This window comes from Oncorhynchus nerka, linkage group LG9a, assembly GCF_034236695.1.
Source record: "Oncorhynchus nerka isolate Pitt River linkage group LG9a, Oner_Uvic_2.0, whole genome shotgun sequence".
Lineage (NCBI taxonomy): Eukaryota > Metazoa > Chordata > Actinopteri > Salmoniformes > Salmonidae > Oncorhynchus > Oncorhynchus nerka.
In genome coordinates, this window is record NC_088404.1 from 4,571,851 (window position 1) to 4,593,454 (window position 21,604).

The 21,604-nt window shown below is 47.1% G+C and overlaps 1 protein-coding gene across 1 annotated transcript in view; it reads right to left on the reverse strand.

The window, feature by feature from the left end:
* The window catches only part of LOC115114999 (CD81 antigen-like), an 83,842-nt gene that overhangs the window by 14,734 nt on the left and 47,504 nt on the right, over window positions 1-21,604 (reverse strand). The window contains exon 6 of the mRNA XM_065022241.1: window positions 11,473-11,574. Within this exon, the coding sequence (XP_064878313.1) occupies window positions 11,473-11,574 (102 nt within the window). The remainder of the gene's footprint in view (window positions 1-11,472; window positions 11,575-21,604) is intronic.

Below are 21,604 nucleotides of genomic sequence, written 5' to 3' on the forward strand. Positions count from 1 at the left end.
GGGGGAAAGGGAAGGTAGAGGGGAAAGGAAGGTAAGGGAAAAAGGAAGGTAAAGGGAAAGGGAAGGTAGAGGGGAAAGGGAAGGTAGAGGGAAAAGGGAAGGTAGAGGAGAAAGGAGGTAAAGGGAAAGGGGAAGGTAGAGGGGAAAGGGAAGGTAAAGGGGGAAAAGGGAAAGGGAAGGTAGAGGGAAAGGGGAGGTAAATGGGAAAGGGGAGGTAAAGGGGAAAGGGAAGGTAGAAAGGGAAAGGGAAGGTAAAGGGAAAGGGAAGGTAAAGGGAAAGGGAAGGTAAAGGAAAGGAAGGTAAAGGGAAAGGGAAGGTAAAGGGGAAAGGGAAGGTAAAGGGAAAAAGGGGAAAGGTAAGGGGGAAGGGAAGGTAGAGGGAAAGGGGAAGGTAAAGGGAAAAGGGGGTAAAGGGAGGGAAAAGGGAAAAAGAGGAAAAAGGTAAAGGGGAAAGGGAAGGTAAAGGGAAAAGGGAAGGTAAGGAAAGGAAGGTAAAGGGGAAAAGGGAAGGTAAAGGGAAAAGGGAAGGTAAAGGGGAAAGGGAAGGTAAAGGGGAAAAGGGGAAGGTAAAGGAAAAGGGGAGGTAGAGGGGAAAGGGGAAGGTAAAGGGAAAAAGGGAAGGTAAAGGGAAAGAGGAAAGGGGAAAGGGGGGAAAAGGGGAAAGGGGAAGGTAAAGGGAAAGGAAAGGTAAAGGGGAAAGGAGTAAAGGGAAAAGGGGAGGGAAAGGGAAGGTAAAGGGAAGGGAAAGGTAGAGGGGAAAAGGGAGGTAAAGGGAAAGGAAGGTAAGGGGAAAGGGAAGGTAAAGGGGGAAAGGTAAAAAGGGGAAAGGAAGGTAAAGGGAAAGGGAAGGTAAAGGGAAAGGGAAGGTAGAGGGAAAGGGAAGGTAAGGGGAAAGGGAAGGTAAAAGGGGAAAGGGAAGGTAAAGGGGAAAGGAAGGTAGAGGGAAAGGGGAGGTAAAGGGAAAAGGAAGGTAAAGGGAAGGTAAAGGGAAAGGGAAGGGGAGGGAAAAGGGAAGGTAAGGGAAAAGGAAGGTAAAGGTAAAGGAAGGTAAAAGGAAAAGGTAAAGGGAAAGGGGAGGTAAAGGGAAAGGGGAAGGTAAGGAAAAAAGGTAGAGGGAAAAGGGAAGGGAAAAGGGAAGGTAAAGGGAAAGGGAGGTAAAGGGGAAAGGGAAGAAGGAAAAGAGGGAAAGGGAAAGGTAAGGGAAAGGGGAGGTAAGGGGAAAAAGGGAAGGGGTAAAGGGAAAAGGGAGGTAAAGGGAAAGGGAAGGTAAAGGGGAAAAAGGTAAAGGAAAAGGGAAAGGTAAGGGAAAAGGGAAGGTAAAGGGAAAAAGGGAAGGTGGGAAAGGAAGGTAAAGGGAAAGGGAAGGTAAAGGGGAAAGGGAAGGTAGAGGGGAAAGGGAAGGTAAAGGGAAAGGGAAGGTAAAGGGGAAAGGGAGGTAAAGGGAAAGGGAGGGGAAAGGGAAGGAAAGGGAAAAGGGAAGGTAAAGGGAGGTAAAGGAAAAGGGGAGGTAAAGGGGAAAGGAGGTAAAGGGGAAAAGGGTAAAGGTAAAGGAAAAGGAAGGTAAAGGGAAAAAAGGTAAAGGGAGGTAAAGGGAAAAGTAAAGGAAAGGTAAAGGGGAAAGAAGGAAGGAAAAAGGGAAAGGGAAGGTAAAGGGGAAAAGGGGGGTAAAGGGAAAGGGAAGGTAAAGGGAAAAGGGAAAAAGGGGAAGGAAGGTAAAGGGGAAAGGGAAGGTAAAGGGAAAAAGGGAAAGGGGGAAAAGGTAAAGGGGAAAGAGGAAGGTAAAGGGGAAAAGGGAAGGTAAAGGGGAAAAGGGGTAAAGGGAAAAGGAGGTAAAGGAAGGGAAGGTAAAGGGGAAAGGGAAGGTAAAGGGAAAGGAAGGTAAAGGGAAAGGGAAGGTCAAGGGGGAAAGGAAGGTAGAGGGAAAGGGAAGGTAAAGAGGAAAGGAAGGTAAAAAAAGGGGAAAGGGAAAGGTAAAGGGAAAAGGGAAGGTAAAGGGGAAAGGGAAGGTAAAGGGAAAGGGAAGGTAAAGGGAAAGGGAGGTAAAGGGAAAGGGAAGGTAAAGGGGAAAGGGTAAAGGGAAAGGGAAGGTAAAGGGGAAAAGGGAAGGTAAAGGGGAAAGGGAAGGTAAAGGGAAAGGGAAGGTAAGGGGGAGGAAGGTAAGGAAAAAGGGAAGGTAAAGGGAAGGTAAGGGGAAAGGGAAGGTAGAGGGAAAGGGAAGGTAGAGGGAAAGGGGAAGGTAGAGGAAAGGGAAGGTAAAGGGGAAAGGGAAGGTAAAGGGAAAGGGGAGGTAAAGGGGAAAAGGGAAGGTAAAGGGGAAAGGGAAGGTAAAGGGAAAGGGGAAGGTAGAGGGAAAAGGGAGGTAGAGGAAAGGGGAGGTAAAGGGAAAGGGAAGGTAAAGGGGAAAGGAAGGTAGGGGAAAGGGGAAGGTAGGGGAAAGGGGAGGTAAAGGAAAAGGAAGGTAAGGGGGAAAGGGAAGGTAAAGGGAAAAGGGAAGGTAAAGGGAAAGGGAAGGGAAGAGGGGAAAGGGAAGGTAAGGGAAAGGGAGGTAAAGGGGAAAAGGAAGGTAAATGGGAAAGGAAGGTAAAGGAAGGAAAGGGAAGGTAAAGGGGAAAAGGGAAGGTAAAGGGGAAAGGAAAAGGTAAAGGGAAAGGAAGGTAAAGGGAAAAGGTAAAAGGAAGGTAAAAAGGGGGTAAAGGTAAAGGGAAAGGAAGGTAAAAGGGGAAAAAGGGGAAAAGGTAAAGGGAAAGGAAAGGGAAAAGGTAAAGGGAAAGGGGAAGGTAAAGGGGAAAGGGAAGGTAAGGGAAAAAGGGAGGAGTAAAGGGGAAAGGGAAGGTAAAGGGAAAAGGAAGGTAAGGGAAAGGGAGGAAAGGAAGGGAAGGTAAAGGGGAAAAGGGAAGGTAAAGGGAAAGGGAAGGTAAAGGGGAAAGGAAGGTAAAGGGAAAGGGAAGGTAAAGGGAAAAGGGGAGGTAAAAGGGGAAAGGGAGGTAAAGGGGAAGGTAGAGGAAAAGGGGAAGGTAAAGGGGAAAAGGGGAGGTAAAGGGGAAAGGGAGGTAAAGGGAAAGGGAAGGTAAAGGGGGGAGGTAAAGGGAAAAGGAAGGTAAAGGGAAAGGGTAAGGGGGAAAGGGAAGGTAGAGGGGAAAGGGAGGTAAAGGGGAAAGGGAAGGTAAAAGGGAAAGGAAGGTAAAGGGGAAAGGGAAGGTAAAGGGGAAAAGGGGAAGGTAAAGGGAAAGGGAAGGTAAAGGGGAGGTAAAAGGGAAAAGGAAGGTAAGGGGAAAGGGAGGTAAAGGGGAAAGGGGGGAAAAGGAAAGGGGAAAAGGGAAGGAGGGGAAAAGAGGAAGGTAAAGGGTAAAGGAAGGTAAAGGGGAAAAGGGAAGGTAAAGGGGAAAAGGGAAGGTAAAGGGAAAAGGGAAGGTAAAGAGGGGAAAGGGAAGGTAGAGGGAAAGGGAAAGGGAAAGGGAAGGTAGAGGGGAAAGGGAAGGTAAGGGGAAAGGGAAGGTAAGGGGAAAGGGAAGGTAGAGGGAAAGGGGAGGTAGAGGGGAAAGGGAGGTAAGGGAAAGGGGAAGGTAAAGGAAAGGGAAGGTAGAGGGGAAAGGGAAGGTAAAGGGGAAAAGGGAGGTAAAGGGGAAAGGCAAGGTAAAGGGGAAAGGAAAGGTAAAGGGAAAGGTAAAGGGCAGGTAAAGGGGAAAGGGAAGGTAAAGGGGAAAGGGAAGGTAAAGGAAGGGGAAGGTAAAGGGGAAAAGGAAGGTAAAGGGGAAAAGGAAGGTAAGGGGAAAGGGAAGGTAAAGGGGGAAAAGGGAAGGTAAAGGGGAAAGGGAAGGTAAAGGGAAAGGGAAGGTAAAAGGGAAAGGAAAGGGAAGGTAAAAGGGAAGGTAAAGGGAAAGGGAGGTAAAGGTAAAGGGAAGAGTAAAGAAGGTAAAGGGAAAGGGGGAAAGGGAAAGGTAAAGGGAAAGGGAAAGGTAAAGGGAAAGGAAGGTAAAGGGAAAGGGAAGGTAAAGGGAAAGGGAAGGTAAGGGAAAGGAAGGTAAAGGGAAAAGGGTAAAGGTAAAGGGAAGGTAAAGGGGAGGTAAATGGGAAAGGGAGGTAAAGGAAAAAGGGGGAGGTAAAGGGGAAAGGGAAGGTAAAGGGGAAAGGAAGGTAAAGGGGAAAGGAGAGGTAAAGGGAAAGGGGAGGTAAGGGGAAAGGGGAGGTAAAGGGGAAAGGGGAGGTAAAGGTAAAAAGGGAAGGTAATGGGAAAAGGGAAGGTAAAGGGGAAGGTAAAAGGAAGGTAAAGGGAAGGTAAAGGGAAAAGGGAGGTAAAGGGAAAGGAAGGTAAAGGGAAAGGGGGAGGTAAAGGGGAAAGGGAAGGTAAGGAAGGGGAAAGGTAAAGGGGAAAGGGAAGGTAAAGGGGAAGGTAAAGGGCTCAAGGCCCGGAGAAAAGGGAAGGTCCGGGCAAGGGGTAAAAGGCCTCCTGGGGAGGTAAAGGAAGGTAAAAGGAAGGTCCTCCCTCTGTCTCTGCTGCTAAGGGGAAAGAAAGGAACCACTCTAAATTCCAAGCATCTGCCTCTAACCCTAGGAAGCTAAAGGGAGAGGGGAAAGGGGAGGTAAAGCAGGGAAAGGGAAGGTAAGGATAAAGGGGAAAAAGGGACACCGCTGGTTCTGCTCACACTGCCTACCCTGTGCTCTGACCTCTTTCTCCCCTCTCTCTCCAGATGAAAAGGCGTCTTGGGAAAAGGAGGAAGGTAACAACCTGCCCGCAGGACCCTATCCCCTCCTCTCTTCTCCAGACCATCTAAAGGGACCTTCAAAGGTACCTCATGGTCATCAACTCAAAGGGGAAACGTCCCTCCGTCTTCAGAGGGAGTTGGGAGGTAAAGGGTCAACAACTAAGGTATCCCTTCTTTCTTTTCTCTCCAAAACTCTTGAACGTGCCGTAAAGGCTATCTCTCTCAGAATGACCTTCTTGATCCAAATCAGTCAGGTTTCAAGACTAGTCATTCAACTAGAAGGGGTAAAGGGAGGGGCAAGGTAAAGCTAACTCTCTCTCCTCTGCTCTCATCCTAAGGAAAGACCAAGCTGGAAAGAGGATAAAGAACCATCAGATCCTCCTCTCCACCCTCTCCGAGTTGGGCATCTCCGGGCGGAAGGGAAAAGGGTCCTAAACCAGGGCTCCTACCAGGTGGGTGGCGAGAAGGTAAAGACGTGCTCTCAGGGGAAAGGGTGTCCCCAGGGCTCTGTTAAAGGGAAAAGGGGAGCTATACACCAAACTTGGCTCTGTCATAACCTCATGGTCTCTCCTATCATTGCTATGCAGGGGTAATCTTCTCCTTTCCCCCTTCTGGGAAAGGTGGGAATCGCATCTCTGCATGTCTGGCAGACATATCAGTGTGGAAACGGATCATCACCTCAAGCTGAACCTCGGTAAAGGGAGCTGCTCTTCCTCCCGGGGAAGGACTGCCCGTTCCATGGCCATCACGGTTGACAACTCCAGTCCTCGTCCCAGAGCGCTAAAGAACCTTGGGGATCCTGGACAACACCCTGTCGTTCTCAAATAACATCAAGGCGGTGGCCCGTTCCTGTAGGTTCATGCTCTACAACAGCGGAAAACGACCCTGCCTCACACAAAGCGGCGCAGGTCCTAAAAGGCACTTGGAAGGTCCCGTCTGGATTAAAGGGAAACTAAAAGGCTGTTGGCTGGGCTCCCTGCCTGTGCCATTAAACCCTACAACTCATCCAAAAGGGCAGCCCGTCTGGTGTTCAACCTTCCCAAGTAAAGGACGTCACCCCGCTCCTCCGCTCTCTCCACTGGCTTCCAGTTGGAAGGCATCCGCTACAAGACCATGGTGCTTGCCTACGGGCTGTGAGGGGGGGCACCTCAGTACCTCCAGGCTCTGATCAGGCCCTACACCCAAACAAGGGCACTGCGTTCATCCACCTCTGGCCTGCTCGCCTCCCTAACTGAGGAAGTAAAGTTCCCGCTCAGCCCAGTCAAAACTGTTCGCTGCGCTGGCCCCCAATGGTGGAACAAACTCCCTAACGCCAGGAAAGCGGAGTCAATCACCACCTTCCGGAGAACCTGAAACCCCACCTCTTTAAGGAATACCTAGGATAGGATAAAGGAAAGGGAAGGTAAAGACCTAGGGGTAAAGTGGCTGTTCCACTGGAGGTCAAAAGGGAAAGAAAGGGAAAGGGTCTGCTAAAGGGAAAGGGAGGTAAAGGGGAAAGGGAAGGTAAAAGGGAAAAAGGGAAGGTAAAGGAAGGTAAATGGGCAAGGAAGGTAAAGGGAAAGGGAAGGTAAGGGAAAGGGAAGGTAAAGGGAAAGGGAAGGTAAAGGGAAGGGGAAAGGGAAAGTAAATGGGAAAAGGGAGGTAAAGGGAAAAGGGGAAAGGGAAAAAGGGAAGGTAAAGGGGAAAGGGGAGGTAAGGAAAAGGGAGGTAAAGGGAAAGGGGAAGGTAAAGGGGAAAGGGAGGTAAAGGAAAAAGGAAAGGGAAGGTAAAAAAAGGGGAAAAGGTAAAGGGGGGGAGGTAAAGGGAAAGGGAGGTAAAGGGGAAAGGAAGGTAGGGGAAAAAGGGAAGGTAAAGGGAAAGGTAAAGGGGAAAGGGAAGGTAAAGGGAAAGGAAGGTAGAGAAAAAGGTAAAGGGAAGGTAAAGGGGGGGAAGGTAAAGGGAAGGTAAAGGGGAAAGGGAAAGGTAAAGGGAAGGTAAAGGGGAAAGGGAAGGTAAGGGAAAGGGAAGGTAAAGGGGAAAGGGAAGGTAAAGGGAAGGGAAGGTAGGTAAAGGGGAAAGGGGAAGGTAAAGGGAAAAGGGAGGTAAAGGGAAGGTAAAGGAAAGGAAGAAAGGGGGAAGGTAAAGGAAAAGGGGAAAGGGAAGGTAAAGGGAAAAGGGGAAAGGAAGGTAAAGGGAAAGGGAAGGTAAGAGGAAAGGGGGTAAAGGGGAAAGGGAAGGTAAAGGAAAAAGGGAAGGTAAAGGGAAAGGGGAAGGTAAAGGGGAAAAGGGAAGGTAAAGGGAAGGGAGAAGGAAAAAGGAAGGGAAGGTAAAGGAAAAGGGAAGGTAAAGGGGAAAGGGAAGGTAAAGGGAAGGTAAAGGGAAGGGAGGTAAAAAGGGGGAAAGGGGAAGGTAAAGGGGGAAAGGGAAGGTAAATGGGAAAGGGAAGGTAAAGGGAAAGGGAGGTAAAGCGGGAAAGGGAAGGTAAAGGGAAAAAGGGAGGTAAAGGGAAAAGGGAGGTAAAGGGAAGGTAAAGGGGAAAGGGAAGGTAAAGGGGAAAGGAGAAGGTAATGGGAAAGGGAGGTAAAGGGGAAAGGGAAGGTAAAGGGAAGGGAAGGTAAAGGGAAAGGGAAGGTAAAGGGAAAGGGGAGGTAAAAGGGAAAAAGGGAAGGTAAAAAGGGAAGGTAAAGGGAAGGTAAATGGGAAAGGGAAAGTAAAGGGAAGGTAAATGGGAAAGGGAAGGTAAAGGGGAAAAGGAAGGTAAAGGGAAGGTAAAGGGGTAAATGGGAAAGGGGAGGTAAAGGAAAGGGAAGGTAAAGGGAAAGGGAAGGTAGAGGAAAAGGGAAGGTAAAGGGGAAAGGGAAGGTAAAGGGGAAAGGGGAGGTAAAGGGGAAAGGGAAGGTAAATGGGAAAAAGGGAGGGTAAAGGAAGGTAAAGGGAAGGTAAATGGGAAAGGGAGGTAAAGGGGAAAGGGAAGGTAAAGGGGAAAGGGAAGGTAAAGGAAAGGAAGGTAAAGGGATGGTAAAGGGAAGGTAAAGGGGAAAGGGGAGGTAAAGGGGAAAGGGGAGGTAAAGGGGAAAGGGGAGGTAAAGGGGAAAGGGAAGGTAAAGGGGAGGTAAAGGGGAAAGGGGAGGTAAAGGGGAAAGGCAAGGTAAAGGGGAGGTAAAGGGGAAAGGGAAGGTAAAGGGCAGGTAAGGGGGAAAGGGAAGGTAGAGGGGAAAGGGAAGGTAAAGGGGAAAGGGGAGGTAAAGGAGAAAGGGAAGGTAGAGGAAAGGGGAGGTAAAGGGGAAAGGGAAGGTAAAGGGAAAGGAAGGTAAAGGGATGGTAAAGGGAAGGTAAAGGGAAAGGGAGGTAAAGGGGAAAGGGGAGGTAAAGGGGAAAAGGGGAGGTAAAGGGGAAAGGGAAGGAAAGGGGAGGTAAAGGGAAAAGGGAGGTAAAGGGAAAGGCAAGGTAAAGGGGAAGGGAAAGGGAAGGTAAAGGGCAGGTAAAGGGAAAGGGAAGGTAGAGGGGAAAGGGAAGGTAAAGGGGAAAGGGAGGTAAAGGAGAAAAGGGAAGGTAGAGGGGAAAGGGGAGGTAAAGGGGAAAGGAAGGTAAGGGGAAAGGGAAGGTAAAGGGGAGGTAAAGGGAAAGGGGAGGTAAAGGGGAAAGGGAGGTAAAGGGGAAAGGCAAAGGGTAAAGGAGGTAAAGGGGAAAGGGTAAAGGGCAGGTAAAGGGGAAAGGGAAGGTAGAGGGGAAAGGGAAGGTAAAGGGGAAAGGGGAGGTAAAGGAGAAAGGGAAGGTAGAGGGGAAAGGGGAGGTAAAGGGGAAAGGGAAGGTAAAGGGGAAAGGGAAGGTAAAGGGGAAAGGGAAGGTAAAGGGGAAAGGGAAGGTAAAAGGGGAAAGGAGAGGTAAAGGGAAAGAGGGAAAGGGAAGGTAGAGGGAAAGGGAAGGTAGAGGGGAAAGGGGAGGTAAAGGGAAAGGGAAGGTAAAGGGGAAAGGGAAGGTAAAGGGGAAAAAGGTAAAGGGGAAAGGGAAGGTAGAGGGGAAAGGGGAGGTAAAGGGGAAAGGGTAGGTAAAGGGGAAAGGGAAGGTAGAGGGAAAGGGAAGGTAGGGGGAAAGGGAGGTAGAGGGAAAGGGAGGTAAAGGGGAAAGGGGAGGTAAAGGGAAAGGGAAGGTAGAGGGAAAGGGAAGGTAGAGGGGAAAGGGGAGGTAGAGGGAAAGGGGAGGTAAAGGGAAAGGGAGGTAAAGGGAAAGGGAAGGTAGAGGAAAAGGGAAGGTAAAGGGGAAAGTGAAGGTAAAGGGGAAACGGAAGGTAAAGGGGAAAGGGGAGGTAAAGCGGAAAGGGAAGGTAAAGGGGAAAGGGGAGGTAAAGGGGAAAGGGAAGGTAAAGGGAAGGTAAAGGGGAAAGGGAAGGTAAAGGGAAGGTAAAGGGGAAAGGGAAGGTAAAGGGAAGGTAAAGGGGAAAGGGGAGGTAAAGGGAAGGTAAAGGGGAAAGGGAAGGTAAAGGGAAGGTAAAGGGGAAAGGGAAGGTAAAGGGGAAAGGGAAGGTAAAGGGGAAAGGGGAGGTAAAGCGGAAAGGGAAGGTAAAGGGGAAAGGGGAGGTAAAGGTGAAAGGGGAGGTAAAGGGAAGGTAAAGAGGAAAGGGAAGGTAAAGGGGAAAGGGAAGGTAAATGGGAAAGGGGAGGTAAAGGGGAAAGGGAAGGTAAAGGGGAAGGGAAGGTAAAGGGAAGGTAAAGGGAAAGGGAAGGTAAAGGGAAGGTAAAGGGGAAAGGGAAGGTAAAGGGAAGGTAAAGGGGAAAGGGGAGGTAAAGGGAAGGTAAAGGGGAAAGGGAAGGTAAAGGGGAAAGGGAAGGTAAATGGGAAAGGGAAGGTAAAGGGGAAAGGGGAGGTAAAGCGGAAAGGGAAGGTAAAGGGAAAAGGGGAGGTAAAGGGGAAAGGGGAGGTAAAGGGAAGGTAAAGGGGAAAGGGAAGGTAAAGGGGAAAGGGAGGTAATGGGAAAGGGGAGGTAAAGGGGAAAGGGAAGGTAAAGGGGAAGGGAAGGTAAAGGGGAAAGGGAAGGTAAAGGGGAAAGGGGAGGTAAAGGGGAAAGGGAAGGTAAAGGGAAGGTAAAGGGAAGGTAAATGGGAAAGGGAAAGTAAAGGGAAGGTAAATGGGAAAGGGAAGGTAAAGGGGAAAGGGAAGGTAAAGGGAAGGTAAAGGGACGGTAAATGGGAAAGGGGAGGTAAAGGGGAAAGGGAAGGTAAAGGGGAAAGGGAGGGTAGAGGGGAAAGGGAAGGTAAAGGGGAAAGGGAAGGTAAAGGGGAAAGGGGAGGTAAAGGGGAAAGGGAAGGTAAAGGGGAAAGGGAAGGTAAAGGGAAGGTAAAGGGACGGTAAATGGGAAAGGGGAGGTAAAGGGGAAAGGGAAGGTAAAGGGGAAAGGGAAGGTAGAGGGGAAAGGGAAGGTAAAGGGGAAAGGAGAGGTAAAGGGGAAAAGGGAGGTAAAGGGCAGGTAAAGGGCAGGTAAAGGGAAGGTAAAGGGAAGGTAGATGGGAAAGGGAAGGTAAAGGGAAGGTAAATGGAAGGTAAAGGGAAGGTAAATGGGAAAGGGGAGGTAAAGGGGAAAGGGAAGGTAAAGGGGAAAGGGAAGGTAAAGGGAAGGTAAAAGGAAGGTAAAGGGGAAAGGGAAGGTAAAGGGAAGGTAAAGGGAAGGTAAATGGGAAAGGGAAAGTAAAGGGAAGGTAAATGGGAAAGGGGAGGTAAAGGGGAAAGGGAAGGTAAAGGGGAAAGGGAGGTAAAGGGGAAAGGGAAGGTAAATGGGAAAGGGAGGGTAAAGGGAAGGTAAAGGGAAGGTAAATGGGAAAGGGGAGGTAAAGGGGAAAGGGAAGGTAAAGGGGAAAGGGAAGGTAAAGGGGAAAGGGAAGGTAAAGGGATGGTAAAGGGAAGGTAAATGGGAAAGGGGAGGTAAAGGGGAAAGGGAAGGTAAAGGGGAAAGGGGAGGTAAAGGGGAAAGGGAAGGTAAAGGGAAGGTAAAGGGAAGGTAAAGGGGAAAGGGAAGGTAAAGGGGAAAGGGGAGGTAAAGGGGAAAGGGAAGGTAAAGGGGAAAGGGGAGGTAAAGGGGAAAGGGAAGGTAAAGGGGAAAGGGGAGGTAAAGGGGAAAGGGAGGTAAAGGGGAAAGGGAAGGTAGAGGGGAAAGGGAAGGTAAAGGGAAAGGGAAGGTAAAGGGGAAAGGGAAGGTAGAGGGGAAAGGGAAGGTAGAGGGGAAAGGGAAGGTAAAGGGAAAGGGGAGGTAAAGGGGAAAGGGAAGGTAGAGGGGAAAGGGAAGGTAGAGGGGAAAGGGGAGGTAAAGGGGAAAGGGAGGTAAAGGGAAAGGGGAGGTAAAGGGAAAGGGAAGGTAGAGGGAAAGGGAAGGTAAAGGGAAAGGGAGGTAAAGGGAAAGGGGAGGTAAAGGGGAAAGGGGAGGTAAAGGGGAAAGGGAAGGTAGAGGGGAAAGGGGAGGTAAAGGGAAAGGGAAGGTAAAGGGGAAAGGGAAGGTAAAGGGGAAAGGGAAGGTAAAGGGGAAAGGGAAGGTAAAGGGGAGGTAAAGGGAAAGGGGAGGTAAAGGGGAAAGGGGAGGTAGAGGGGAAAGGGGAGGTAAAGGGGAAAGGGGAGGTAAAGGGGAAAGGGGAGGTAGAGGGGAAAGGGAAGGTAGAGGGGAAAGGGAAGGTAGAGGGGAAAGGGGAGGTAAAGGGGAATACCTCGTCAGTTGCACAAATGAATACGTTCAACCTAAACGTGTCTTCCGTATTGAACCCTCTGAATCATTGGACATTGACCTGGGCAACAACGCGAACTGTACCTGAGGTTTCAACAAGGCATCGTCCTGGGTCTTCTTGGGACACAGAGCTCCGGCCACTTGTTTGAATAAGGGGGAGTCGTCTCCTTTACCACAGCAGTCCAGCTGAGGACACATATAGAGACAACCGGTCAGCCATCCATCGATTGATTGATTGATTGATTGATTGATTGATTTTTCTCTCCCCCAGCCCTCCCTCAGTTCTACAGAACCGTCACAGTACAACGATCGCATTGAGGGAGAATACATTTTATAAAAAGGTATTGTTCCAAAAATAAGACCACGGTTATCGTGAAATAACTCTGAACGAAGATGTGCATCTTTTTCCCTCAGCAACAACAGATACATTTTCAACATTGGGCTGCGTTTACACCAGCAGCCCCATTCCTTCCTGTCATACAGGACCTCTATACCAGGCGGTGTCAGAGGAAGGCCCTAAAAAATTGTCAAAGACTCCAGCCACCCTAGTCATAGACTGTTCTCTTTGCTACTGCACGGCAAGCGGTACCGGAGCACCAAGTCTAGGTCCAAGAGGCTTCTAAAACAGCTTCTACACCCAAGCCATAAGACTCCTGAACATCTAGTCAAATGGCTACCCAGACTATTTGCATTACCCCCTCCCCTTTACGCTCCTGCTACAGTACTCTCTGTTATTATCTACACATAGTCACTTTAATAACTCTAACTACATGTACATATTAACTCAATTACCTTGACTCACCGATGACCCCCACATTGACTCTGTACCGGTACCCCCTGTATATAGTCTCCACATTGACTCTGTACCGGTACCCCCTTTATATAGCCTCCACATTGACTCTGTACCGTAACACCCTGTATATAGCCTCCACATTGACTCTGTACCGTAACACCCTGTATATAGTCTCCACATTGACTCTGTACCGGTACCCCCTTTATATAGCCTCCACATTGACTCTGTACCGTAACACCCTGTATATAGCCTCCACATTGACTCTGTACCGTAACACCCTGTATATAGCCTCCACATTGACTCTGTACCGGTACCCCCTGTATATAGCCTCCACATTGACTCTGTACCGGTACCCCCTGTATATAGCCTCCACATTGACTCTGTACCGTAACACCCTGTATATAGCCTCCACATTGACTCTGTACCGGTACCCCCTTTATATAGCCTCCACATTGACTCTGTACCGGTACCCCCTTTATATAGCCTCCACATTGACTCTGTACCGGTACCCCCTTTATATAGCCTCCACATTGACTCTGTACCAGTACCCCTGTATATAGCCTCCACATTGACTCTGTACCGGTACCCCCTTTATATAGCCTCCACATTGACTCTGTACCGGTACCCCCTGTATATAGCCTCCACATTGACTCTGTACCGTTACTCCTGTATATAGCCTCCACATTGACTCTGTACCGGTACCCCTGTATATAGCCTCCACATTGACTCTGTACCGGTACCCCCTTTATATAGCCTCCACATTGACTCTGTACCGGTACCCCCTGTATATAGCCTCCACATTGACTCTGTACCGGTACCCCTTTATATAGCCTCCACATTGACTCTGTACCGGTACCCCCTGTATATAGCCTCCACATTGACTCTGTACCGGTACCCCTTTATATAGCCTCCACATTGACTCTGTACCGGTACCCCCTGTATATAGCCTCCACATTGACTCTGTACCGGTACCCCTTTATATAGCCTCCACATTGACTCTGTACCGGTACCCCCTGTATATAGCCTCCACATTGACTCTGTACCGGTACCCCCTGTATATAGCCTCCACATTGACTCTGTACCGGTACCCCCTTTATATAGCCTCCACATTGACTCTGTACCGGTACCCCCTGTATATAGCCTCCACATTGACTCTGTACCGGTACCCCCTGTATATAGCCTCCACATTGACTCTGTACCGGTACCCCCTTTATATAGCCTCCACATTGACTCTGTACCGGTACCCCCTGTATATAGCCTCCACATTGACTCTGTACCGGTACCCCCTTTATATAGCCTCCACATTGACTCTGTACCGGTACCCCCTGTATATAGCCTCCACATTGACTCTGTACCGGTACCCCTGTATATAGTCTCCACATTGACTCTGTACCGGTACCCCCTTTATATAGCCTCCACATTGACTCTGTACCGGTACCCCCCTGTATATAGTCTCCACATTGACTCTGTACCGGTACCCCCTTTATATAGCCTCCACATTGACTCTGTACCGTAACACCCTGTATATAGCCTCCACATTGACTCTGTACCGTAACACCCTGTATATAGTCTCCACATTGACTCTGTACCGGTGCCCCCCTTTATATAGCCTCCACATTGACTCTGTACCGTAACACCCTGTATATAGCCTCCACATTGACTCTGTACCGTAACACCCTGTATATAGCCTCCACATTGACTCTGTACCGGTACCCCCTGTATATAGCCTCCACATTGACTCTGTACCGGTACCCCCTGTATATAGCCTCCACATTGACTCTGTACCGTAACACCCTGTATATAGCCTCCACATTGACTCTGTACCGGTACCCCCTGTATATAGCCTCCACATTGACTCTGTACCGGTACCCCCTTTATATAGCCTCCACATTGACACTGTACCGGTACCCCCTTTATATAGCCTCCACATTGACTCTGTACCGGTACCCCCTGTATATAGCCTCCACATTGACTCTGTACCGGTACCCCCTTTATATAGCCTCCACATTGACTCTGTACCGGTACCCCCTGTATATAGCCTCCACATTGACTCTGTACCGTTACTCCCTGTATATAGCCTCCACATTGACTCTGTACCGGTACCCCCTGTATATAGCCTCCACATTGACTCTGTACCGGTACCCCCTTTATATAGCCTCCACATTGACTCTGTACCGGTACCCCTGTATATAGCCTCCACATTGACTCTGTACCGGTGCCCCCCTTTATATAGCCTCCACATTGACTCTGTACCGGTACCCCCTGTATATAGCCTCCACATTGACTCTGTACCGGTACCCCCTTTATATAGCCTCCACATTGACTCTGTACCGGTACCCCCTGTATATAGCCTCCACATTGACTCTGTACCAGTGCCCCCTTTATATAGCCTCCACATTGACTCTGTACCGGTACCCCCTGTATATAGCCTCCACATTGACTCTGTACCGGTACCCCCTGTATATAGCCTCCACATTGACTCTGTACCGGTACCCCCTTTATATAGCCTCCACATTGACTCTGTACAGGGTACCCCCTGTATATAGCCTCCACATTGACTCTGTACCGGTACCCCCTGTATATAGCCTCCACATTGACTCTGTACCGGTACCCCCTTTATATAGCCTCCACATTGACTCTGTACCGGTACCCCCTGTATATAGCCTCCACATTGACTCTGTACCGGTACCCCCTTTATATAGCCTCCACATTGACTCTGTGCGGTACCCCCTGTATATAGCCTCCACATTGACTCTGTACCGGTACCCCCTGTATATAGTCTCCACATTGACTCTGTACCGGTACCCCCTTTATATAGCCTCCACATTGACTCTGTACCGGTACCCCCCTGTATATAGTCTCCACATTGACTCTGTACCGGTACCCCCTTTATATAGCCTCCACATTGACTCTGTACCGTAACACCCTGTATATAGCCTCCACATTGACTCTGTACCGTAACACCCTGTATATAGTCTCCACATTGACTCTGTACCGGTACCCCCTTTATATAGCCTCCACATTGACTCTGTACCGTAACACCCTGTATATAGCCTCCACATTGACTCTGTACCGTAACACCCTGTATATAGCCTCCACATTGACTCTGTACCGGTACCCCCTGTATATAGCCTCCACATTGACTCTGTACCGGTACCCCCTGTATATAGCCTCCACATTGACTCTGTACCGTAACACCCTGTATATAGCCTCCACATTGACTCTGTACCGGTACCCCCTGTATATAGCCTCCACATTGACTCTGTACCGGTACCCCCTTTATATAGCCTCCACATTGACTCTGTACCGGTACCCCCTTTATATAGCCTCCACATTGACTCTGTACCGGTACCCCCTGTATATAGCCTCCACATTGACTCTGTACCGGTACCCCCTTTATATAGCCTCCACATTGACTCTGTACCGGTACCCCCTGTATATAGCCTCCACATTGACTCTGTACCGTTACTCCCTGTATATAGCCTCCACATTGACTCTGTACCGGTACCCCCTGTATATAGCCTCCACATTGACTCTGTACCGGTACCCCCTTTATATAGCCTCCACATTGACTCTGTACCGGTACCCCTGTATATAGCCTCCACATTGACTCTGTACCGGTACCCCCTTTATATAGCCTCCACATTGACTCTGTACCGGTACCCCCTGTATATAGCCTCCACATTGACTCTGTACCGGTACCCCCTTTATATAGCCTCCACATTGACTCTGTACCGGTACCCCCTGTATATAGCCTCCACATTGACTCTGTGCCGGTACCCCCTTTATATAGCCTCCACATTGACTCTGTACGGTACCCCCTGTATATAGCCTCCACATTGACTCTGTACCGGTACCCCCTGTATATAGCCTCCACATTGACTCTGTACCGGTACCCCCTTTATATAGCCTCCACATTGAATCTGTACCGGTACCCCCTGTATATAGCCTCCACATTGACTCTGTGCAGTACCCCCTGTATATAGCCTCCACATTGACTCTGTAAGGGTACCCCTTTATATAGCCTCCACATTGACTCTGTACGGTACCCCCTGTATATAGCCTCCACATTGACTCTGTACCGGTACCCCCTTTATATAGCCTCCACATTGACTCTGTACCGGTACCCCCTGTATATAGCCTCCACATTGACTCTGTACCGGTACCCCCTGTATATAGTCTCCACATTGACTCTGTACCGGTACCCCCTTTATATAGCCTCCACATTGACTCTGTACCGGTACCCCCTTTATATAGCCTCCACATTGACTCTGTACCGGTACCCCCTGTATATAGCCTCGCTATTGTTATTTACTGCTGCTCCTTAATTATTTGGTACTTTTATTTTTATTTGTATTTTTTTTGTATTTTTCTTAAAACTGCATTGTTGGTTAGGGGCTTGTAAGTAAGCATTTCACTGTAAGGTCTACTACACCTGTTGTATTCAGCATTTCACTGTGAGGTCTACTACACCTGTTGTATTCAGCATTTCACTGTAAGGTCTACTACACCTGTTGTATTCAGCATTTCACTGTAAGGTCTACTACACCTGTTGTATTCAGCATTTCACTGTAAGGTCTACTACACCTGTTGTATTCAGCATTTCACTGTAAGGTCTACTACACCTGTTGTATTCAGCATTTCACTGTGAGGTCTACTACACCTGTTGTATTCAGCATTTCACTGTAAGGTCTACTACACCTGTTGTATTCAGCATTTCACTGTAAGGTCTACTACACCTGTTGTATTCAGCATTTCACTGTAAGGTCTACTACACCTGTTGTATTCAGCATTTCACTGTAAGGTCTACTACACCTGTTGTATTCAGCATTTCACTGTGAGGTCTACTACACCTGTTGTATTCAGCATTTCACTGTAAGGTCTACTACACCTGTTGTATTCAGCATTTCACTGTAAGGTCTACTACACCTGTTGTATTCAGCATTTCACTGTAAGGTCTACTACACCTGTTGTATTCAGCATTTCACTGTGAGGTCTACTACACCTGTTGTATTCAGCATTTCACTGTAAGGTCTACTACACCTGTTGTATTCAGCATTTCACTGTAAGGTCTACTACACCTGTTGTATTCAGCATTTCACTGTAAGGTCTACTACAGCTGTTGTATTCAGCATTTCACTGTGAGGTCTACTACACCTGTTGTATTCAGCATTTCACTGTAAGGTCTACTACACCTGTTGTATTCAGCATTTCACTGTAAGGTCTACTACACCTGTTGTATTCAGCATTTCACTGTAAGGTCTACTACACCTGTTGTATTCAGCATTTCACTGTGAGGTCTACTACACCTGTTGTATTCAGCATTTCACTGTAAGGTCTACTACACCTGTTGTATTCAGCATTTCACTGTAAGGTCTACTACACCTGTTGTATTCAGCATTTCACTGTAAGGTCTACTACAGCTGTTGTATTCAGCATTTCACTGTGAGGTCTACTACACCTGTTGTATTCAGCATTTCACTGTAAGGTCTACTACACCTGTTGTATTCAGCATTTCACTGTAAGGTCTACTACACCTGTTGTATTCAGCATTTCACTGTAAGGTCTACTACACCTGTTGTATTCAGCATTTCACTGTAAGGTCTACAGCTGTTGTATTCAGCATTTCACTGTAAGGTCTACTACACCTGTTGTATTCAGCATTTCACTGTAAGGTCTACTACACCTGTTGTATTCAGCATTTCACTGTAAGGTCTACAGCTGTTGTATTCAGCATTTCACTGTAAGGTCTACTACACCTGTTGTATTCAGCATTTCACTGTAAGGTCTACTACACCTGTTGTATTCAGCATTTCACTGTAAGTCTACTACACCTGTTGTATTCAGCATTTCACTGTAAGGTCTACAGCTGTTGTATTCAGCATTTCACTGTAAGGTCTACTACACCTGTTGTATTCAGCATTTCACTGTAAGGTCTACTACACCTGTTGTATTCAGCATTTCACTGTAAGGTCTACTACACCTGTTGTATTCAGCATTTCACTGTAAGGTCTACTACACCTGTTGTATTCAGCATTTCACTGTGAGGTCTACTACACCTGTTGTATTCAGCATTTCACTGTAAGGTCTACTACACCTGTTGTATTCAGCATTTCACTGTAAGGTCTACTACACCTGTTGTATTCAGCATTTCACTGTAAGGTCTACAGCTGTTGTATTAAGCATTTCACTGTAAGGTCTACAGCTGTTGTATTCAGCATTTCACTGTAAGGTCTACAGCTGTTGTATTAAGCATTTCACTGTAAGGTCTACAGCTGTTGTATTAAGCATTTCACTGTAAGGTCTACAGCTGTTGTATTCAGCATTTCACTGTAAGGTCTACAGCTGTTGTATTCAGCATTTCACTGTAAGGTCTACAGCTGTTGTATTCAGCATTTCACTGTAAGGTCTACAGCTGTTGTATTCAGCATTTCACTGTAAGGTCTACAGCTGTTGTATTAAGCATTTCACTGTAAGGTCTACAGCTGTTGTATTCAGCATTTCACTGTAAGGTCTACTACACCTGTTGTATTCAGCATTTCACTGTAAGGTCTACTACACCTGTTGTATTCAGCATTTCACTGTGAGGTCTACTACACCTGTTGTATTCAGCATTTCACTGTAAGGTCTACTACACCTGTTGTATTCAGCATTTCACTGTAAGGTCTACTACACCTGTTGTATTCAGCATTTCACTGTAAGGTCTACTACAGCTGTTGTATTCAGCATTTCACTGTGAGGTCTACTACACCTGTTGTATTCAGCATTTCACTGTAAGGTCTACTACACCTGTTGTATTCAGCATTTCACTGTAAGGTCTACTACACCTGTTGTATTCAGCATTTCACTGTAAGGTCTACTACACCTGCTGTATTCAGCATTTCACTGTAAGGTCTACTACACCTGTTGTATTCAGCATTTCACTGTAAGGTCTACAGCTGTTGTAGTAAGCATTTCACTGTAAGGTCTACTACACCTGTTGTATTCAGCATTTCACTGTAAGGTCTACTACACCTGTTGTATTCAGCATTTCACTGTAAGGTCTACTACACCTGTTGTATTCAGCATTTCACTGTGAGGTCTACTACACCTGTTGTATTCAGCATTTCACTGTAAGGTCTACTACACCTGTTGTATTCAGCATTTCACTGTAAGGTCTACTACACCTGTTGTATTCAGCATTTCACTGTAAGGTCTACTACACCTGTTGTATTCAGCATTTCACTGTAAGGTCTACAGCTGTTGTATTAAGCATTTCACTGTAAGGTCTACTACACCTGTTGTATTCAGCATTTCACTGTAAGGTCTACTACACCTGTTGTATTCAGCATTTCACTGTAAGGTCTACTACACCTGTTGTATTCAGCATTTCACTGTAAGGTCTACTACACCTGTTGTATTCAGCATTTCACTGTAAGGTCTACTACACCTGTTGTATTCAGCATTTCACTGTGAGGTCTACTACACCTGTTGTATTCAGCATTTCACTGTAAGGTCTACTACACCTGTTGTATTCAGCATTTCACTGTAAGGTCTACTACACCTGTTGTATTCAGCATTTCACTGTAAGGTCTACAGCTGTTGTATTAAGCATTTCACTGTAAGGTCTACAGCTGTTGTATTCAGCATTTCACTGTAAGGTCTACAGCTGTTGTATTCAGCATTTCACTGTAAGGTCTACAGCTGTTGTATTCAGCATTTCACTGTAAGGTCTACAGCTGTTGTATTCAGCATTTCACTGTAAGGTCTACAGCTGTTGTATTCAGCATTTCACTGTAAGGTCTACAGCTGTTGTATTCAGCATTTCACTGTAAGGTCTACAGCTGTTGTATTCAGCATTTCACTGTAAGGTCTACAGCTGTTGTATTAAGCATTTCACTGTAAGGTCTACAGCTGTTGTATTCAGCATTTCACTGTAAGGTCTACAGCTGTTGTATTCAGCATTTCACTGTAAGGTCTACACCTGTTGTATTCAGCATTTCACTGTGAGGTCTACTACACCTGTTGTATTCAGCATTTCACTGTAAGGTCTACTACACCTGTTGTATTCAGCATTTCACTGTAAGGTCTACTACACCTGTTGTATTCAGCATTTCACTGTAAGGTCTACAGCTGTTGTATTAAGCATTTCACTGTAAGGTCTACAGCTGTTGTATTCAGCATTTCACTGTAAGGTCTACAGCTGTTGTATTAAGCATTTCACTGTAAGGTCTACAGCTGTTGTATTAAGCATTTCACTGTAAGGTCTACAGCTGTTGTATTCAGCATTTCACTGTAAGGTCTACAGCTGTTGTATTCAGCATTTCACTGTAAGGTCTACAGCTGTTGTATTCAGCATTTCACTGTAAGGTCTACAGCTGTTGTATTCAGCATTTCACTGTAAGGTCTACAGCTGTTGTATTAAGCATTTCACTGTAAGGTCTACAGCTGTTGTATTCAGCATTTCACTGTAAGGTCTACTACACCTGTTGTATTCAGCATTTCACTGTAAGGTCTACTACACCTGTTGTATTCAGCATTTCACTGTGAGGTCTACTACACCTGTTGTATTCAGCATTTCACTGTAAGGTCTACTACACCTGTTGTATTCAGCATTTCACTGTAAGGTCTACTACACCTGTTGTATTCAGCATTTCACTGTAAGGTCTACTACAGCTGTTGTATTCAGCATTTCACTGTGAGGTCTACTACACCTGTTGTATTCAGCATTTCACTGTAAGGTCTACTACACCTGTTGTATTCAGCATTTCACTGTAAGGTCTACTACACCTGTTGTATTCAGCATTTCACTGTAAGGTCTACTACACCTGCTGTATTCAGCATTTCACTGTAAGGTCTACTACACCTGTTGTATTCAGCATTTCACTGTAAGGTCTACAGCTGTTGTAGTAAGCATTTCACTGTAAGGTCTACTACACCTGTTGTATTCAGCATTTCACTGTAAGGTCTACTACACCTGTTGTATTCAGCATTTCACTGTAAGGTCTACTACACCTGTTGTATTCAGCATTTCACTGTGAGGTCTACTACACCTGTTGTATTCAGCATTTCACTGTAAGGTCTACTACACCTGTTGTATTCAGCATTTCACTGTAAGGTCTACTACACCTGTTGTATTCAGCATTTCACTGTAAGGTCTACTACACCTGTTGTATTCAGCATTTCACTGTAAGGTCTACAGCTGTTGTATTAAGCATTTCACTGTAAGGTCTACTACACCTGTTGTATTCAGCATTTCACTGTAAGGTCTACTACACCTGTTGTATTCAGCATTTCACTGTAAGGTCTACTACACCTGTTGTATTCAGCATTTCACTGTAAGGTCTACTACACCTGTTGTATTCAGCATTTCACTGTAAGGTCTACTACACCTGTTGTATTCAGCATTTCACTGTGAGGTCTACTACACCTGTTGTATTCAGC